General features: G+C 35.5%; 1 protein-coding gene and 1 pseudogene across 1 annotated transcript; one reads left to right on the top strand and one right to left on the bottom strand.

Annotated features, from left to right (window-relative positions):
* Nucleotides 1–112: 112 nt before the first annotated feature.
* ath (ATP-dependent RNA helicase DHX33) lies at nucleotides 113–6,146 on the top strand. Its single transcript, XM_029304267.2, has 8 exons — nucleotides 113–496; nucleotides 1,827–2,151; nucleotides 2,656–2,948; nucleotides 3,107–3,339; nucleotides 3,622–3,972; nucleotides 4,330–4,528; nucleotides 4,708–4,984; nucleotides 5,612–6,146. Exons 1-8 carry the CDS (start codon nucleotides 261–263, stop codon nucleotides 5,786–5,788), a joined length of 2,091 nt encoding a protein of 696 aa, XP_029160100.2. The 5' UTR covers nucleotides 113–260; the 3' UTR covers nucleotides 5,789–6,146.
* Nucleotides 6,147–10,221: 4,075 nt separating this feature from the next.
* Nucleotides 10,222–14,708, bottom strand: LOC114932097 (uncharacterized; annotated as a pseudogene).
* Nucleotides 14,709–21,668: the final 6,960 nt, after the last annotated feature.

Below are 21,668 nucleotides of genomic sequence, written 5' to 3'. Positions count from 1 at the left end.
CAATTTCCCGGAAGTGCGTAATACAAAGTGATTTCCACTGCGCAGTATTGCAACATACAATGCACAAAAGTCCTATGATTGTATTGTGTTTTCGCAGCGGTTACCGCAGACGAAATGAGCACCGCTGTCACATTTGTCGAGAGGGCGTTCGAGAAGTGACGCAGAAACACAGAAACAGCTGTAAGCGTAGCACGTGTTTGGTATTCGGCTGGTATTGTGCTGCGAATATTTCGCATATTCGCATACGAGGAGTTTGCGAGATGAGGGTCCACGACGATGCGGATCCCAAGTACAACGTGATGGGGAAGTCGTCCAAGATAAATTTAAAGCGGCCCAACACTGTTGTGTTCCGCGAAAAGGCCAACAAAGTGCAAAAAATAACGAATGAAAACAACACGTGCAACAACTCTTCGAATGTAATAAAGAGCAACGACAAATCAAACTTTAGTTTGCATCAGCAAAGAAAGTCATTGCCCGTCTACATGCATCGTAAAAGGTAAAAACATCCGTTCCTTTTCTTTGATATATATACATATATTTCATATGTGTATACGCGGTGTTGAATGAAAGATGTTTCAAAATGGAAGAATGAGGTTTTACAAGCGTTTATATGTATAAAGTCAATAAAAAAAGAAAGAGAGAGTGAGAGGGTAAAATTTCAATGCATATTTGATAAGGTGTAAAATGCTCGCACGTGAGCACTGATAATTTTGCATATCAGATCAGTAATATCGATGCAATTCGTTAAAATAACTTAGAACTAGCTTTTAAAAAATCATTAACTTTAAAAATGTCGATCAAAATTCTAAAATTTTTAATTTTTAACAGAATATTAAATTTATAGTAATATATATTGCACATATATGAAACAATTTATAATTCTATAAACAAACAAATAGCATTATAATTTATTTCTATGATTATATTTTCCTTTTGAGATAGCAATATTTAAATTATTTTTAGAAGAAACTATTCTGCATGTATATATAAAGTGTGTTGAAAGTGTAAATCAATCACTCGAGAGGTACTTGAAATTTCAAATTGCTTTGTTTTTGATTTTTTTTTTTCTAAAATGAAAGGAAAGATGATTTTTATGAATTTTATAATATAATTAAAGTTAAATAAAAATTGTGGGATGCACGTGATGCTTCTTAGATACTACTAAAGTAGTCTGCAATTTTTATTTGACTTTAATTACGTTATAATATAATGTTAGATTTAATTATTTTATACAATTCATAAAACCTCTTCTTTCAATTTTGATAAAAAATCGAAAAAAAGCAATTCGAAATTTTTTAAATGATGTTACTCCAAAATTAACGCATTTCCGAATCTATATTTATATCAATTTTTTCGTTTTTAGATTCCCAATCACCTCGCGAGCGATTAATTTCCATTTTTCTTAAACATCCTGTATATTATATTGTAATCATACATTTATGATATACAGGATGTTTGATTAAGCAATTAATTTCCATTTTTTAAACATCCTGTATATCATATTGTAATCATACATATATGATATGTGTATATATGTTTTGACATACTTTTTTTAAATTTTTACACAATATATTTACATGTGAACGTTCTCTAATTTATATTATACAAGGCGCATGTATACATATAACATAACATATAAAGATATTAATTGTTTGTCTGCAATAAAAAAAATAAGTATTTTATTAATGAACATGGAACACACATTTTACATGTATTGTAATATTCTATTATTATATACAATATTATTATTTGCAATATTATCTTCTATTTATCCCCAAATCATTGTCTCTTTTTAAGAGAAATTAACGATATTTGTGGGTTTCCAGATTATTGGAAGAGATACGGCGGCACAATACTCTAATTATAATTGGCGAAACCGGCAGCGGTAAGACTACGCAGATTCCGCAGTTGTTGCTCCAGGCTGGCATAGCCGGTTCGTCCGGCTGCATCGGCATCACGCAACCACGCAGGATAGCGGCGGTTAGTATAGCGCGCCGTGTCGCTCAAGAGCAAGGAACCAAGCCAGGAAAATTGGTGGGTTACTGCGTACGTTTCGAGGATTGCACCTCCTCGCACACGAAGATCAAATATCTGACGGACGGTATGATGGTGCGAGAAGCGATGACCGATGAGATCCTGTCAGATTATTCGGTATATTATATAGAATTATTACTGTATACATAAATGTATATTTAAAGAATCGATAATAGATAATGAAACGAGTTTGATAAGTTTCTTGATGTTTTCTAATTAGAACTGAAATAATTTACTCATTGATTAGAGATATTTGAGCATTACTTCATATCTATTTTATATCTATTAATATCTATTTTTTAATTTACTCAAAAAAATAGAAAATATATAATAGTCAGTCCATTCTATCTATTTAATTTACTTAAAGATAAAATTTAAATACTCTAATATTTTAGTAAATGATAATGAAATTGGAATTATTGATATTTTATTGATATTTGAAAAAGATAAACAACTGTCAATGAAATATTAATGAAGAAAAAATCATACTAAATTTATTAAAGAATTTTTATATCAGCATTTTTATGCACTTTTCCTTTTGCTATTTAATGATGTAATTATTTATAATTTGTTTTATTACTATAGAACACATAATAATAAAGTTTATCAAATTTGCGACAGGTAGTGATACTTGACGAAGCTCACGAGCGATCTGTACAGACCGACGTTCTGTTTGGAGTGACGAGACGAGCACAAAATTTGCGAAAGTTGAAGAACCTACCGCCGTTGAAACTTCTGATTATGTCAGCCACGATGGATCCTAATAAATTCAAAGAGTACTTTCAAGCACCAGCATTGTATCTGGAGGGTCGTCAACATCCCGTGAGAATTTTTCATGCAGTTTCCACACAGCAAGACTATGCATTTGCCGCTCTAGTCACGGCGTTTCAAATTCATCGTCAGGAACCTGCAAAGTAAGTATTATACTTGTAATTTTAACATAAAATATGAAATATACGTTATGTAAATAAAAATGTCTATTTAAGAATAAATTATTAGAAGCTTGTGAAAACACGAGAATACATAATTGTATAACAATATTATTGGTATTATTTAGTTTTTTATTTTCCAGTGAAGATATTTTAATTTTTCTGACTGGTCAAGAAGAAATTGAAGCAGCCGCGGTAGCCGCTCGACAAGTGGCTAAACAATTGAATGGAGAGAAGTATCCTTCTCTAAAAGTTTTTCCCTTATACGCAGCGCTGCCTACTCACCAGCAATTGGAAGCCTTCAAACCTTCGCCACAGGGAATGCGGAAATTAGTATTAGCAACAAACGTCGCTGAAACATCCGTTACGATTGGTGGTACGTATATATGCTTTGTTTTTTTTATTTCTTTAAATAAAATATGAAAAATAATATAAATATTTTTATAAATATCAAATAATATTTTAAAATTATAAGAAGAATAAAGATAATTTATTTTCAAAAACCTTACAAAGTGTTTTCGAACGATAATAGAAATCAATATATTGCAAAATTCTATGTTACAAATTATTACGCCTGCTTAAGCATTAATTATATTACGCTTGCGGATGTTCAATTTTTAAATTGATCTGAGAATTTAATAAAAAAATTTTAATATAGGAATTCGCCATGTGATCGACACTGGTGTTGTCAAAGCACGAACTCATCATCCAATGACGGGATTAGACATGTTGAGAGTTGAGAAAATCTCACAAGCTCAAGCTTGGCAAAGGACGGGCAGAGCCGCTCGAGAATCTACAGGCAAATGTTACAGAGCTTACACCCGAGAAGAATTCGAGAAAATGAAGGACATGCCGGTGCCAGAAATTCAAAGATGTTCTCTCGCGGGAGTTGCTATTCAACTGCTCGCTATTGGCGTTGATATTACCACCTTCGATTTCATGGACAAACCGTCCAAGGAAGGCGTAGATGTGGCTGTGAAATGTTTAGAAAAGCTAGGCGCAGTTAAAGGTACGAATTTTTCTGTATTTGCATATTTATTTGCAATAGAATATACTTAAATATTATTTGTTAAAAAGTAACAGTTCTATTATTCTACTTAGATATGTATACATATCAAAAGATGCATTAAATTTTATTTATATAAATTTCACAAAACGCTGTTGATTTTTTTTTATTTATAATATAAAATATTATAGTGAGAGATTCATCATATTAAAATTAAGATAGGATATAAAAGAAAACTATTAATTAGTGATTGTTTGTAAAATAAATTATTTGTAAAATAACTTTATATTAGCATGATGCAAATAACGGGAGTCATTTCGATCGAAACATTACGATAAAATTCTTATATCTTTTTAAAAGGATCTCCACCGCAGCTGACTACACTCGGTCGTACGATGTCATTATTTCCGTTAGATCCTCGATTTACCAAAGTGATTCTCGCGTCGGTGGAACACAGGTGTCTGGAAGAAGCACTGACGGTTATTGCTTTACTATCGGGAGAATCGATTTTTATGGATCCACCTACGAAGAGGGAACAAGCTCACAATACACGCTCACGGTACGGTTCTTGCTTGCACGATTTATTTATTGCCTGCTTGAAAAATAAAATCAAGATGAAATCTTTATGACTGCTATTCCTTATAGAGAATTTGTAATAAAATGCACTTTCTATTACAGTTCGCTAAATTGGCTAAGTAAATCATTATTTAATGTTGTCGACTCATTGGGGATTTTCAGATTCGCTTCGCCTGAAGGAGATCACGTAACGTTGTTGAATGTATTTCGAGCATATCGAAATGTTACAACGAAAAAAGTATGGTGCCACGAGAACTTTTTGCACCATCGGAATCTGGAGTACGCGTCGGAAGTAAGGCAACAGCTTGCGGCGTTGGCGGAACGTGCGAATTTGGAGAAGGCGAGCTGCGGACCGAATACAAAGCAGCTTCGAAAAGCTTTCCTCGAGGGACTTTACGAGAATCTCGCGGAGCTACGGAGGGATCAGACATACGTCACGGTAAGTAAATGTTGCTTACAGCATTATTTTTATATTCTATATTTTTCTTTAGTTGTATATATTGTCCCTATCACAGTATTGCATAAAATATTAATCCTTTTTCCTATCCCTATCTTAATTTATTTGATTCACATTGCAATTTTATATTATAAATATATAAGTAAAATCAGAATTTTTGTGGTATTAAGATTAATAATTAATTTTCATGATTCTATGCAAGATATATTTAGAAACGATTTTATTATGTGAACGAATTTCTTTATATTTCATCATATTGATATATATTTCTTAAGTATTAAATTACTATTCATCCTGAGATATTGTCATAACTTTTAATTAGCAATTAATTTGGATTTGATTATTCTTCTTTCACTGATATTTTATGCTTCATTTGTTTCTACTTTTTGACTGACAAAGATTTGAAAAAGGTATGGATATACGTGTCCAGGATATGTACTACATCAACTATACCAGCTCTCTACCTTCATATTTCTCTTGCTACCTCAAGTTTTTGCCTCCATGTTCCTCTTCATTAGCTCCTGTCAGTATCCTTGTCTCGTACGAATTTTTTACAGCGGCAAACAAGTAAAGAGAATCTCGCATAATTTTATTACGCATTCGACATAGGTGTACTCGAAGCAGCCGGTAACCATACATCCTTCTTCGACGTTGCACGGTACGAAGCTGCCATTGCTGCTGTTCACAGAGGTCGTAGCCACCGGAAAATGTTACCTTCGCGGTTTGTCTGTCATCGACCCAGCGTGGTTGACACAAAAGAACACCGGCTCTGGGAAACACGGTTGACGTAATTTTTTGTACGACGTTATTTATACAGAGCTTATTTTTGTTGACATAAGATAAAGCGAAACAATTGAGGCCATCAGATAAATGTGTCGATGCAATGATTTTCGAGTAATAATATTGATAATTATGACACTATAGTTTTAAAGGGAAAAAATTATTGCATTGCGTTGCGTTGCGTTTTATATATGTATTTATCCATAGAAATCTCAATTGCTTCATTTTATCCTGTAACATCATGTTGACTTCTGTTGAAGATATGCTATATATAATCGAGAAGACTCACTTTTCTACCACTCATATATTTTAAGGTAAAATAAGCATTGTTATTAAATTTAGTTAATAAAAATTTTAATTATTATATGATGCATTTTGTACAGCGAGAAAGTCTTCAAGTCTGGAAATCTGAAAATTCCATCCCTGTCTCTTCGATTCATGCGATTTAAACGCAGAGCGCAAACACTCTCTTGAGTAACAATGCCCGTATAATTTACATAGAGGCGTAATTAAGTGAGGGTGCATCCGCTGCAACGTCTAGGTGCATCTTACTCTTGCCGTCCCATCCTCTTCTCTCGCTACGCCTCATACTCATCCTTCTTATCCTATATACATATACGTAGGTATATACATGTATGTGTGTGTGCAATCTCTTGTTCTCAAAGTAAGGACCATACGAGTTTAGTAAGAGATTATGGCCGTTATGCTAAATTAACGAATATACATCGATGGTTCGACAAGTTTGGTCAATTTTACGGTCTGTGGCTCTCGAACTTTATCCTTCTATCCCTCTGGATCCTGCAAAGGCGAAGAAATTCTGCGAAGTGTTCTGAAGGACTTAACGAAGCCTGCATGCTTAATACTTGTTGATGGTATTACGAAGCGATTTAACCGCAAAACGAAGTTTTGCGCGCACCCCCAGCAAAATTGCAGGTAAATTACCAGCGGACGTTACCAGAGAGGCAGGAAGAGGGAGGGAAAAGGGCTGTTATGTTCATAGCAGGGCACTAGCCCGACACCTACCACACTCTGTTCCGCGTTCTGTGTATTGGATAATTATGGCTTCAGCAGGGAGAGAATATTGAATTTGCAGCGCGTATAAGCTAATCGTCGGATATGCGAAAATGAAGAAAACGCAGTTTAATGTGCTGTTTCACAGCTGAGTTCGTTGCAATAAATTTCACATTAAGACATTTTAACATGCATGCAATCTAAAACTTTCAATATATCTCGTTTTATTTCATTTATCCGTCCGTAAATTTTTGCAATATTTTACGCGAAACAATTTATATATATATATATATATATATATATATATATATATATAATGAATCTGATATAAACTTATATGCAAATTATATGTATAAATTATATTATATATATAGTATATATACATTTTTTGTAATATTTTTTTTTAATTATCTAAATCTAATGCTTTTATAAGCATCAAATACAAAGCTTGTAATACTGTGATTTGTAGAAATTTTGTAGATAATTTGCATTTTTATTTCAATATAAGTACTATACATATATAAAAAATGTATAATCAATTATATAATAATTTCATATTGAAAATATTCGCAGTTTGAAATTTAATGCGTTAAAATATTGAAAATAAATAAAATATAGGTGCAATCGATGAAGAGGCATAGTTCAGTTTTCGAAATGTTACATGATCTCTAATTTTTCTTTATTTCTTCTTCTAGATAAAAGTTTTTCATATGATTTGCGTCTTTCTAAATCTCTCGAAAATGTACGTTTGTATGTATATGTAAATGTATATTTATAATCTTCTATATAGCTATATCCTCGAGCCTGGTTTAGCAGCGGCTGTATATTGGAATATATTTGTCGATACGGAGAGGATCCGATATAGGATTAAATCGTCACGGAGTTGCTGGCATCTCCATATCTCGTCGGATCGAATTATATCTCTCCTTTCTCGTTTTCTCTCTCTTCTTCTCTACATATCTACTTGCAATAGACACGCGGACAGTTGTCTTCTTCCAGGGAAAATCATATTCGAAGATGTCGCGCAGGATGACGACGACTTGAGATTTCGCAGCTTATCGCGTTTCTCGATATCCACTTTCATCATAATTACGTAACGTTAATAATAATTAATATTTCTGTTCTTAGATATATTTTTCGTCGCAGTTGAAAAAGATAAGTACATAAAACTTTGACTCCATTATATAAGAAAAAATATCATAAATTTCAATACTCATCCGTTCGTTATTTAAAATTAAATAATCTGCATACGACAGAAATATGAAAAGATGTTTTTAAAATAGAAATAAAATGTGGCTTTAGTCTGAAACGTTTGAAAAGTGCTTTGAAAACCTGTTTCATTTACTTTGAGCGTGTTATATAAAACTCTAATCTTATATATATGTATATGTATAGGCAAAAACACATAAATTTTTCAGTTTGAAACAAATTATTATCCTACCGTAATAATCGGGCACAATAGCGTTTATGAAAGCGATCTGAGCCTCGCGAGAAACTCAGACTATTTTGCATGAAAATAATAGAAGCGCATCATGGAACATCGAATATAATCGTTATGAAAAGCGCGCTTCATTAAGCTTACATTTACACGTACATTTAAGTCTGTATATATATACAGACAAGCGGATTATATAAATTTCACGAAGCGCGAAAGATATTATTATGTAATTTCGAAATTTTTCAATTTTCCACAGAAAAAAACAGTATCCTTGAAAGAATACAAATATGCTTTGATTCAAGTATATTTTATCCTTATAATAGCGTCAAATATAAATAATTTTGGATAAAGGATAATTTATCCTTAAAACAATGTGCAAAATATTCTTGGTTGAAGCTGAAATTTACTTATAAAAATGTGACTAAGTTTGTTTTTACAATATGCGATTTTTAAAACAAGAATATATCTTAAGGATAAGATATATTTCACACAAACTTATTTATTATTAAGGCAAATGAAAATTTGTGATTACAAAGAGCATTCTATGCTTAAATCAATCAAATAGCGTTCGAGAATAAAAATATACTTGAATCAAGGATTCCTTTTTTTCTGTGGATCTCTTCGCGCGAGATATAATAAAACAATTGTCTATTTTTGCGAAAACGTTAATGGCGCGAGAATAGGAAGACGGTCCGGGATAATCGTCGCCGTGGAAAAGAAGAAGGGGGTGAAGAAATGCCTTCATCCCTGCCATCCAGTCGGAGAAACCCCTTTTCACCCCCTATGTAAAGAGAAGCATCGCAGACTCGTGTGGCGCGCGCGCTATCCAGCATGATTAAGAATTAAATATTTATGAGAGAGAGAGAGAGATAAAAGAGGCTCTCTCTATGTCTCGACGGCTATATCGAGCTTTCTTCAGGGCTTCACGTTGATAGGGCACTCCCGGTATGAATAGGGCGACGAGATACCTGATAAGCACGCTGAAAGCGGACGAAAATAGGCTTTCGTCGAGGCGCGTTTACTCTCTTTCGCCTCTTCCTATAACTCGCGGTGCAGTCTTCCCCCGTAATGCAAAGACGATCCCTTTGTGGGGACGTTCAAGGAACACCTTAATAATGAATTTCTCTATGAACGACCCGACTCTCTGCGCCGTGTCATCGCACAATGTAAGTACGATGTCAGCTCTGTGAAACGAACTGAATGCGGGCGGGAACAAACTCCAGCTACGTTTAATCAAACGTTCGCTCAAACTGATCTTTCATAGATTCGCCAACGTGCAACGCTGAAGGAAAAAAAAACTGAAAAGTGCATTTCTCGCCCACGCCTGTATTTCGGTCACCTGCATAATTAACCGTTTTCATTTTGTAGCGCATCGTCCTTTTATCTACGCTTTTCTTTACGACCGTCTTTATGTTGCCTCATGATTGACCTATCTCTGCTTTTGTTTACAGTTCTTTAACCCTTCGATGAGCCTCTTTTTTTTTACTCTTTTTTTATTTTTTTATTAGAAAAAAATCTGAATTTTTTATAGTAAAATTTGTATAATAAAATTTGTCTCTTCTTTTTACAGCAAATATATTTATTAAATAAAGCATAATTTCAATGCCATTGTTATTTTAATTAATTCTTGAACAAATAATATAAATAAAATTTATACACTAATATATACAAAATATTAATATAATAATATAAATAAAATTCATATAAATATGTATTCAATAATGAATCCAGATGTTTGTTTTTCTACGCTTCCATGGTGTATTTGATATATTCGAAATTTATTTTTTTACGACGCGTTTTGTTGATGACAACCTAACTAGCATAATAATCTTTGTATTAATAGTGACACGTGACACGTCGATCGTAAAGAGAAGAGAGGACTTTGAGCGGAGAAAGACAACGACAGCAACAGGTGGCATCAAAAATTTATTCGTGATGGCTCTCCATCAGCAGGGGACATCTGTTTCTGGGGATCACTCGACCTTCTTAATTATGATTCCAGAGTGTAATTAGCGTCGGCATACCACATCATGGGTGTATCATTAAGGTAATGTAGACACACCAAAGATCTAAATGCGAGCAATTGATACATAAATGTTTCAAAGAACGCTGCAAAAATATTAACGCGAGATAAAAGCGTTATTTCCTGATCAGCTTCTTCGAAATCGCGAGAGTGCTTCTTTAATATCAGAGTAAAAAGTAACATGAAGCTAGGTGGAAAATCGAGGAACGTACATATATAAACCGTAATATGAAAAAGTTTTATTGTTGATAAAAATTATTTATTATTTTCATGTCTATGTTTTATGTTGTGTTTGTTGATCCGCGTAAAAAAAATGAATTAAAAGTTACGTTCTCCGATAGAACGTGGTCTTCTTCCTCTCGTTGATTTTATACGCAATAATAAAAATGGAAAGAGATATATAGGAATATTTCAATAAATCATTGAATGAAAAATAGTGCGCTTTTCCGTAGAATAAAAATAAAAGTTTTACATTCTACCGACATACATGCATTCTATATATATTTTCAAGTAACAAAAAAGTTTCAAACTTCTTCGTTCATAAAACCATTCGAAAATTAATGGAATTTTATATTTATATCGTATGTATACACTTTCATCTTTTTTCACCTTCTCCAGCGTGATAAAATGACTTTTATCGCAGTATTTCATTCAACGGTTCGATAAAATTAAAAAATTGCTTAAAAAAACTTTTTCCTTTTACGCGTCAATCTACCTAACGATTTTGGTCCACAAGTAGTCCTTCACAGAAAAAAAGGAATCCTTGATTCAAGTATATTTTTATTCTTGAACGCTATTTGATTGATTTAAGCATAGAATGCTCTTTTGTGTAAAGTATATTTTATCCTTAAGATATATTCTTGTTTTAAAAATCGCATATGGTAAAAACAAACTTAGTCACATTTGAACTAAGAATTATTATATATATTTGAAAGTATCGCTTATATCCGATGCACACTTGTCACTTGTCCTTGCAATATTTATAAGTAAATTTCAGCTTCAACCAAAAATATTTTGCACTTTGTTTTAAGGATAAATTATCCTTTATCCAAAATTATTTATATTTGGCGCTATTATAAGGATAAAATATACTTCAATCAAGGCATATTTGCATTTTCTCAAGGATACTGTTTTTTCTGGGCTTGTACACACAAGGAACGCATTCGATTCAACGGCGTTCATAATTTGTCGGCCGACCTGAACGAATATTCCCAACGTCCTAAGAACGGCGATAATAACTGAACTTGGAGATAATTGACGGTCTTGCAAAGCGGTTAATCTCGAATCCCGAACGGATCCGCTTGTCGAGTTCCCGTAATTCTCTATAAATCGTCCGAGGCGAGATGCGCTCGTCGTCCTGTCTCGAGACCTCCGGAACTGTTGGGGTGAGGTATGCGATTTTCGTAAAGCATCACAGAAAAAACAGTATCCTTGAGAGAATGCAAATATGCCTTGATTCAAGTATATTTTATTCTTATAATAGCACCAAATATAAATAATTTTGGATAAAGGATAATTTATCCTTAAAACAAAGTGCAAAATATTCTTGGTTCAAGCTGAAATTTACTTATAAATATTGCAAGGACAAGTGACAAGTGTGCATCGGATATAAGCGGTACTTTCAAATATATATAATAATTCTTAGTTCAAATGTGACTAAGTTTGTTTTTACCATATGCGATTTTTAAAACAAGAATATATCTTAAGGATAAAATATACTTTACACAAACTTATTTATTATTAAGGCAAATGAAAATTTGTGATTACAAAGAGCATTCTATGCTTAAATCAATCAAATAGCGTTCAAGAATAAAAATATACTTGAATCAAGGATTCCTTTTTTTCTGTGATCATTTGTTGGCTCCCGACAAAAAGAACGGATGTCGCGTCGTTCCCGGTGCCGTCGAAACATCCCCTTCTTTTGGGGACTTCTTTTTCCAGCCCCGATCATTTTTTCGCCCTCTCTTTGAACAGCTTCCTCCTCGTTTTCTTCTCTCTCGAGAATTCGTCGAGATTCAAGAACGCAGGCGATCGCCCAACGACTCTTCCTCCGCAAAGCGATGAGAGCGAGTAATCGCGAGATAATTCCTTCTCCAACTTCCGGCGGGACGTCTCTGAGTTTCTCGCCCTCGCCGGATCACGGGATGAATTTCCGACGGAATTCGTCAACTTTACGATACCCCTAGAATGCGCCTTGACCGCGTTCGCTCGCCGCAACTGCAAACGCGACGACAAGGAGCTTCCGGAGTTGTTCAAAGGGATGCGGTCTCCTTCGGGATCTCTCTTCATTCCGCGACCTTCCGAGGAAGGCGTCCGGGGATTATTGAATAGCAACGGCTCGTTGACTCTCGACTTTCTTTCTCGTGTCTGCGGGTATTGTCGAAAGGGAAATCGATGATCGCCCAGCGATCTTTCTCCGAAGTTGGCGAGTGGAAATAAATTTCGCAGGACGGAGTCTTTAAGAAAAGAATCGCGACAGTTCGTCGAATGCGAGTGTAATACTCGATCACGTGCACCCTTCTCGAGGACGTTCGTCCATTTCGAACCGACTTTGTCGTCCTCATCCCTGAGATTAAGCGGCGGATTAATAGATCGACCTGGACACATCTCGCGAGACGAAAATTCATGTCTGCGCAGAAACTCTCGTTGATCGTGGGGAAGTTTCACGATCGGGAATGTTTGTCGTCTGAAAATTTTTGCACGTGTGTTATTTTGGCGGATAAAGGGATTCAACTAATGTCGATAATATCATATTTTCTAAGCTTAAAGTTGAAGCAAAAGATAGAGTTTATACATGTATATAAAGTATGACCCTTCTGCGTCAATACATTTTTGCCAACGCGATTTCCATGCGTCATAAGATTTCTGGAACTCCTTGACTGGGATGCTGTTCAGGGAGGCCGTCGAAGTAGCTTGTACGTTGTCAACCGACTCGAGCTGTTGTCCTTTGAGCTCCCTTTTCAGCCGAGGAAATAAAAAAAAGTCCGCCGGGGCCAAGTCGGGACTGTAGGGCGGCTGCGGCACCGTTGCCACACCGATCCGGGTCAGGTAGGCCGTAATAACAAACTTTATCGCATAGCGTTGCTCTATCGTTCTCTCCATCACAAGTTCGACGCGACCACTAAGCAGAGGTTCACAGAATAAGCCGTCCTAACCCTCCAAGCGCATGGAAACAATTGAGCGACCTACCGTTGGAAAGCTAAGGGTACCCCCCTTCCTCCCCAACCGGTCCCATCGCTCTGCGATGTATAGTCGCGTCACAAAAAAATGCGACGCATTACTTTCCGGACAAACCCTGTATGCATGAAGCGTATCACGGTTAAAAAAATTAGACAGGGTGTCTCGCGGTCAGGGAAATCTGAAAAACCGGGCATTGTTAGGGAATTTTATCTGGATTTATCTGGATTTTTCACATTATTCTACATTTGTCTTAATAATTTGAAATTGTTTATTAAACAAATATAAACTTTTCCTTGACTCACGTTAATTTTCTGTGTTGTTAAAAATCGATTCATCTACAGTGTTTTTTTTTTTTTAACTTCCGAATCTTTTCATTCTTAACAAAAATATCTCAAGGATTTAATGATTTAACATTTAATTGATTTATCATATAGATATATGCAAATTATATATATTTGGAAAAAATAATACTAAAAAGTCAGGGAATTTTTTCATCGAGTCTGCTGGACACCCTGTTAAATCAAATTTTCTACTCGACACTATCGATATAATAAATAATTTAATAAAATAGGGTACACAAAAATATCGCGTAAAATAATACGAAAAAAATTTAATTGATTAATCTTTATCGCACAAAATTTATATACTTGACATACGAGAACAAAAAATGGCGAACGTAAAACATCTCGCGGTTAAAGACAAAAGATATGGCTCTCATTTTTTCTGAATGTAAAGATCATTCATTCGCGTAATCCTCTTATTCCCATGGATTTCGCTAGTTTCCTCGTAATTCGGTATAATTGGTAAATTCCTCCATTTATCCGCCTCTCTCGAGTCAATTTCACTGTTGAAACGTCTGAATCGTTGGTGAATCTCGAAATAGCGAATCCCGCCGTTGCATGCGATCGTTTTTCCCGCAAATGTTTTCCTCTCCGTTGTGTTTCTCTAAGCGGCATCGTCGTCTCATCGGCCATTGCATTTTGCGGAAATGGATTTTGCTGGCTTTTCGTCGCCCGGATGGTCGTGTTGCGATCCCCTGTCGTGGCAGGTAACGATACGGACAGATTCGTCGGCAATTCGTCGCTTATCTCGAGCAAATAGTCCGCTCAACAGTAACCCAGAGCCACCTCCTCGTGCCACGTCTTGTATATTTTCCGCCAATATCGAAGAGTTTGTCGCAACAGCGCAATGGGATCCATCTTCTGTCTGCCTTCCGTTGAGTCTGATATCAACGAAAGCAGCAGAGCGGAAAGTATCGGAATCGTGGGCGACATCGATTCGTGTCTCCTCGTGTCTCTTCCCGGGAAGGACAGAAATAGATATGAACGATCATCTTTTCGGACGTGCGTATCAATCGATCTTGTTTAGAATGGACAATTCGGAAAATATACACCCGATATTGTTCGGATCACCGAGAGAATTGATATAGTTGTTCGTAACAATCGGTGTTTGCTGTTATCTTCGATAAAACCTTCGATGAAAAAAAAAGTGTTATTTTTATACTAAATTATCACATATAGCATTTAAAAATACTTAAGTAATAGAACTTAAGTAATAAGCGATGAAGACTTATAACTTGTTAAAATATGAATATATTTTTATTCCCTTTTTTATAATATTATCTAGATGAATCGCTATATGATTTTATCTTTTATCTGGATATATTTAAAAGAAAATCATCTCATCTAAGATGTATTTAAATAATAAGCACAACACTGATAACAATTAATCTCTGATACACGCAAAGGAATTAAGAATCAGAATTAAGATATTCGGAGCTGGAAAATTTATTCTAAATATGAAATCGTATATTAATAATTGAAAAAGGGTATATAATCATTTAATTAAAAATAATTCTCTCTTTCTTTCCATCAAGAATATTAAATATTTGAATTATAAAGGTACCTAAATGAGATAAATCCTATTTCATGAATGATGAAAGCAGAAGCTCTAAAACCGGTTAAGCTCACGAATTATAGGATTAAAAAGAATAATATATAAATATACCTGGTGCGTTTTCTATTAAATTGCCATCACTGATGTTTACTGAAATTTCGAATAAAAAATATATCTTTTTGCGTCATGTGATATTCAAAATTGCTGGCGATAACAAGCGGCAGGCGGAAAGAAAAAATACGCGTCCTGTTGCATAACGAGTTGATGCACGCAAAAAAAGGAGGGAGGATGTAATCGGATTCGTTAAATTATGTAAAAATTTTGAAAAAAAGGCTCTCACGCCGAATATATTCGGAACGGAGATTTTCCCCTCGTAACACTAAACGACGGCCTGACTGGTTTACACGACAGGAAACCTCGCAGTACCTGCTGTGGCAATTAGCCAAAAATGCATAAAGTGCATAAGCTGCTCCCTCCCTCTTTCTCTTTCTTGTCTTCTCTCCTTCTACAGGGTCATATCATATCTTTCTCTTTTTTATCTCTTTCCTGTCGCATGCGAAGTTAACGGGATTTTCTCAGGGTACAAACAAAACTGATAGCGATTGCATTTCTAGCACCATTCCTCGAATGGTGTCAATGTTGGGTCATCTCGAGAGGAATTCAAGAATTATCCTCGGTATAGGACGACTTAAAGATCACTTATCGGAAGAATAAACGGAGAGACAATCTGACGCATGTGCGCAAAGAGGTAACGTCAAACTTTTCTGTTCTTTTGAAGAGGCGAAAACAGAAACAGCTGGGACAAAGAGCGCAATGAAAGAAGTAATAAAAAGAGATATTATTCTTGTGTACACCACGAATCTTTTTTTATTACTATCACGGTTTAATTAATTGGAGGAGAATTTAAGCGCGACAGTAAGTTGAAAACTTTATATAAACTTTGTTCCTGAGATTTCTATTAAGTATGCTACTAAAGACTCTTTGCAATAATTTGTTTCGTAGAAAGAAATTACTAATTCGCCTCGGAGAAATATATATTACATATTAGCAGGAAATTAGTACTTCTCTCAAGTTATATTAAAAAATAACATTTACACAGCATAAAAAATGATAACGTTGCAATTTGTCTAATGTAAATATAATTTTGGATGTAATTTAAATTCTGATATTTCGGAAAATCAAGAAGAAAGAAACGTAATAATGTATGGTTACATTTTAAAGCTAAATCATTGTGTGAGCTTTAATAAGAATGATTAATTCTTTTGCTTCAGTCGTAAACTTTGGCCATGTAATGAATCGGATCTTACCTGTCAGCAATTTACCGTTTTATTTACCTTCTTGTTTGCCATGAACTGAAAGCATTTGTACATTTACCGTTAATTAACAGTGGGAACTATTTTACAGCCGTTTCTATTTTGTACATTTTCTTCTTTTTCGCTTCTGAAATTACATACCGCGATTCCCGCTTTTTGCAATTCAATTGCAATTAATTAATTGAAATCCTTGAAAATCCCTGATAAAGAGCAACATCATTTTATGCATTTTTATTTATTGTTTATTTCTTTCTCCTTTGTTTAGAAATATTATTATTAAAATTTTCTTATTTTACACATTTTTCCTTTTTGTCTCCTGTAACAAAGCAATATTTTTTCCACAGTTTTATACATTTTTATTTATTTTCTACTTTTTGTAATCCTTTATTTTAAAATGTTATTACTAAGTTTTTACATATTTACAATTGTTTGAACACGAACGATTCCTTTGGGGAGTAAAGGAAAAACTAAATTATCGCGGTGTATTTTCTAATAATAATAAAAAAAGAGAGATTTATAAAACTTCATAAATTTAAAGCAGAGGTCGAGTTGCGCGCGCGATAACTCGTCCGTGAGTGCGAAGGGGTTAAATTACACGTTTCTCATCCCGTGCGCATCCCTTCTTTTTGTTTCTTCTCGCCGCGCCTTTTCCCACTTATTCTCTCTCTTTTTCTCTCTTCCTCCGTCCTACTTTTTCCGATATATATACGAAGATTGGGGGAAGAAAGCAGTGTCGGATGATCCACGTAACCGCACTCCTGGAGAGATCCTAGATCTCTTTAACCCCTCGAAACAATGACGAGAAAGCGATAGCTGCTTCTCTCCATTTTCGACACCTACGCCACATATCTACTTATCTATTTACCTAGCTACCTTTCTTCTTCTCGTTCTCTTTCTCATTCTCGTCTCCTCCTTTCATTTACTGTCTATCTACTTCCGCAACGTTCCACTTTGTCTTACTCCCGACAGTTACATCGACTCGTCCGGGATAAGCCTGACCGGTAATTCTCGTTGGAGTAGTGCACAGATACTACCAGAGGGTGGAGAGATGATGTTGGTTCAGGATGCTCTCTGTGGAATGTCAATTGCGAAACGAGAACAGAATAATTGGAGCACTGGCTTTTTTTCCCGCGATGACCGATTTTTCCCTCGGTTGTTGGCGCGTTTAACTCTCTTTTTTTTTTATCGCTGGAGTAAGCATTCTACGAGCGATAATTGCGAATTTTCAACACGCGTACGATATTGTTTAAATTTTAATTGATTTACATTATTTTATTATATTTCAATAAATTTCCATGGTATTTTTCCAAACGCGTATATATTATATTTTGTTTATTATTAAACAGGGAGTTTAAAATGTGTAATCAAACATTTAATTTTTATATTTATTATTGTTTGCGCGCGCGTGTGAAGATTAGTAGGATTAAATCACATCTTGAAAGCTTTGATCGTAAATGTATGTGTAGTTCTACAACGGTCCTTAACGGCAGCAGAGAATATTAAGATTAAAGTTTTTACGTAGATCCTTTAATACGAAGACGTACATAAATTAGCTCTTAAATTCCAAAACACCGTGCGAATTTTAACTAAATGACAAGCAGCGAACCGGGAAGCTCCGTTCGCGAAAGAGAGTAAAAAACGATGTTACGTGAGCGAAGTCGCTAAGCTGCCTTTTCTTGCTCGTTACTTTCGTATCGTCGATCGCGTTTGCCTAAATTTTCCATAATATCTCTCCTGAAGAAAAAAAGAATCACGATCACCGTAATACTTTTCATTACAAAAATTCGACGGGATGAGATCGGATTTTTGATCGTATTCTCCGAGAGAGAGAAAAAGAGAGAGAAAAATCTGATAGTGCAATGTGCTTGAAAGACACGATTATCGCTAAACGTGAAGCAGATTGGGAAGCTGTGTGGCATTTCGTAAATCCCGTGCTCAAGTTATCTCTAATAATGAAATCTTTCTCGCACCTCGCATTTTCACCGTATCGACATTTTCTGACGACGTTCAAAAGCTCTGACAACCGGACGCTAATGAAAGTTTCTCAGACGACGTGGAATCGATGATAAACGAAAAACACCGGACGTTTTTTAATCTTCTCGGAACTTGTTTCTACCGATTTTTGTGTCACGTATCAAAACGAGACCTTTAGAAAAATTTATTATCTTTCCGCAACGTTATAAAAAATTCAAAAGCATCTTTATATATTTTTTCTTACACATTAACTCCAAAATATTATTACGTAAATTGCGTAATGAAAAAATAATTATTAAACAAGATTATAGATAAATTTATTTGAAATAATTAAAAATATGATATGCATAAATTTTAGTAAAAAAGAATTTCGGTATTTATTTAAAGTTCCGAGCAATTAAATTCAACTGCTGCTACACTCATTTGCATGTATCAACGCTTGATTTAAATATCTATGTGCGAAAGCTTGTCAAAACTTGTTATTTAACTATCCCAGCGGCTTTGCCAGATTATATATACGTATGTACGTTGAGAGTCTACGCAGTTTTCCATATTTCCAGATATATTTCCGGTTGTTATCCTTTATAGTATAACTTCATTCCGATATTGCGGCGCACTCGGGGCTATTCGTTATAGCGAATGTCGGTTTCATTATTGTATTTCTCACGGCGTGGTTATCCTAAAACAGCTGTCACTTCCAGACGCTACAGAAATGATGATCATCCGTATGACAGTCTAGAAGAGAGATAAGTTTTATCATGCGATGATACCTCTCTTTTTTAGCGAATCGCTATTTGAAATATTCAAAATGCTGCTAACGAAATTACGATCGCGGTAATTATTATATATATATGTAAATACGCTTTACATTTTTACACAGTTGGAGGGAGAAAAATTCTCTTCTCTATTCGCATATAATGATGTCATTTATATTTTCCTGTTGTTTTGAATTAATGTCATATCTACACATTGGAAATTTATCGTTATATTCGGCCTATATAGATATAATTAACGATATTGCGACGTAAAATATTTCATAATTTGATAATTTACGAGAGAGAAAGAGAGATAGATATTTAACAATTATTTTAATAATGATTAGCTGCAAGCGCATACGCGGCGTAATTAACAGTGCGTTGTAAAATTTATCCTTTTATCCATTTTTCGTGCTCTTGATGCTCTATTATAACGCTACGTATCTCGCTCTCTCTCTCTCTTTCTTTTTTATTTTTCCACCCGGTATTAACATTAATATACGCGCGTTTACGCGAAACGCGTCGTCACGCGCGCATATCGTCCGCGTAATATTTCACGTTTCATGTATCGGATTAACGCAGCATCGGATTAACGTAGTATTGGATTAATACTGAGATTTACCGCGAACAACATGTTCCCGCGTTTTACAAAGTTTCGTGCGCGCGAATATAGGCGCCACATCGCCTCATCGTAACAAGGATCCATTCTGAGGCCGCGCGTTTTAAGACTTTACTTTGTCCCGTCGTAGATAAAAGCCCCGGGCGTCGAGCTGGGAATTCGATTCATTAATCTGGCCGCCGCCGCGAAACGACCGCGAAATCGATCGAGAAACGTCGCCGCCGTCGCCGCGGAAATTGGGGCGGCTTTCGAGAAAGAGAAAGAGAGGGTGGGAAAAAAGAAGGGAACTTCCTCCTCCCGCGAGCGCGACTTTATTCCTACCCTAACTTTGCCTCGCCGGTTTACGACTCCCTGAATACGGCCGGCTAATTAACGGCGCTTCCTTAGCGGGCAAACTGGGAGTAGCCAATTTCATTTCCGCTCTCCCTTTTTTTTTTATTTCCCTCGTCGGTTAAGCGGTTTCGTTTCCGTAATTCAGGGTTACTGCGCGAGTGTCTCTTGTGAAGAGCACTCTCTCGCCTTCGCATTCTCGGTCCGAGAAAAATCGTGTACTTTTTCAATTTTGTGTGGAACCACCTGGACTTGCGTTGCCGCGAGAAAAGAATCTCGTTTCTTTTTTTTTTCTTTATTTTTTTTCTTTTTTTTAGATCTCTGTTTTGCAGTTATTTCCATTTTGTTGTGTTTTGATGATTAATCTTACAGATGGAAAATTATAGAGTATACACATATATAACATATATGACGTAAGAAAAAGCTTTCAGTTTTCGTAAATTTCGCTATTCATTGTCTGTGGGCTTTTTATAAATTTATATGTGAATATAAATCCATATATAAATCTCTATGAACGTGCTAAAATACTACAATTTGTTCAGTACGTCCCGAATTCGTGAATTGGCGGAAAATAATATTCCGCCGCTCGACTTTATTCAATTATACGTACTTGTATTGCGCGTATTTTACATTCATTAATGCAACAACTGTGACTTTTTCATGTACATTAATTAAATGTATCGCATAGTGCGCACAATCTATCGATTTCCTCTTCAATAATTTTTGTAGCACTCTTCAATTAGCTTTCAACGATTAACACCGTAGTCACTTCACCAAGAGTTCCCTCGCACAATTTCAAGCGCGGTATTCATATAAAAACGGTAATTTCCAAACTTTGCCGATGTTGGTTGAAAATATTTTCAAACTTTGTCAATGTTGTCGCGTCTAACCAATCGCGATCCAAAAGTGACGGTTTTGCTCGGACAGGAACGCAGTCTGCAGTTTAACGAGTTGGATGAATTGATGTATTCTCGGCTTGGTTGGTTTTAATTAATCGAAGTGATGTTTCAATCGGGAGAGACAGGTAAATGATGAGCGAATGCCGGCGAGAGATGAAAGAGTGGGAGGAAGTATAGAAGGGGAATCGAGTATAGAAGGCGTGAAAAAGCGGAAGAACCGGAGAATAGCGGAAGTGGCCTCGTGTAAGCGAGTCTGACGGCCGTGGAGAGGATGAGGTTTCCCTCGTTAAGGGTCGTAAATAATGGCGCGATGGCGACGATAACGAGGCAATTTACGGGCACGCTCTCGCTGCACGTTTTAGCTTCGATGTCCGTCGCGGCAATTTGAATTTTTCGCGAATTTGTGATCTTTACGCGGCACACTTGGTAACTCACGTCTCGGGACGAT

This window comes from Nylanderia fulva, unplaced genomic scaffold, assembly GCF_048542155.1.
Source record: "Nylanderia fulva isolate GAGA-0341 unplaced genomic scaffold, ASM4854215v1 Scaffold8, whole genome shotgun sequence".
Lineage (NCBI taxonomy): Eukaryota > Metazoa > Arthropoda > Insecta > Hymenoptera > Formicidae > Nylanderia > Nylanderia fulva.
This window is presented reverse-complemented; position numbering and strand designations above follow the sequence as displayed.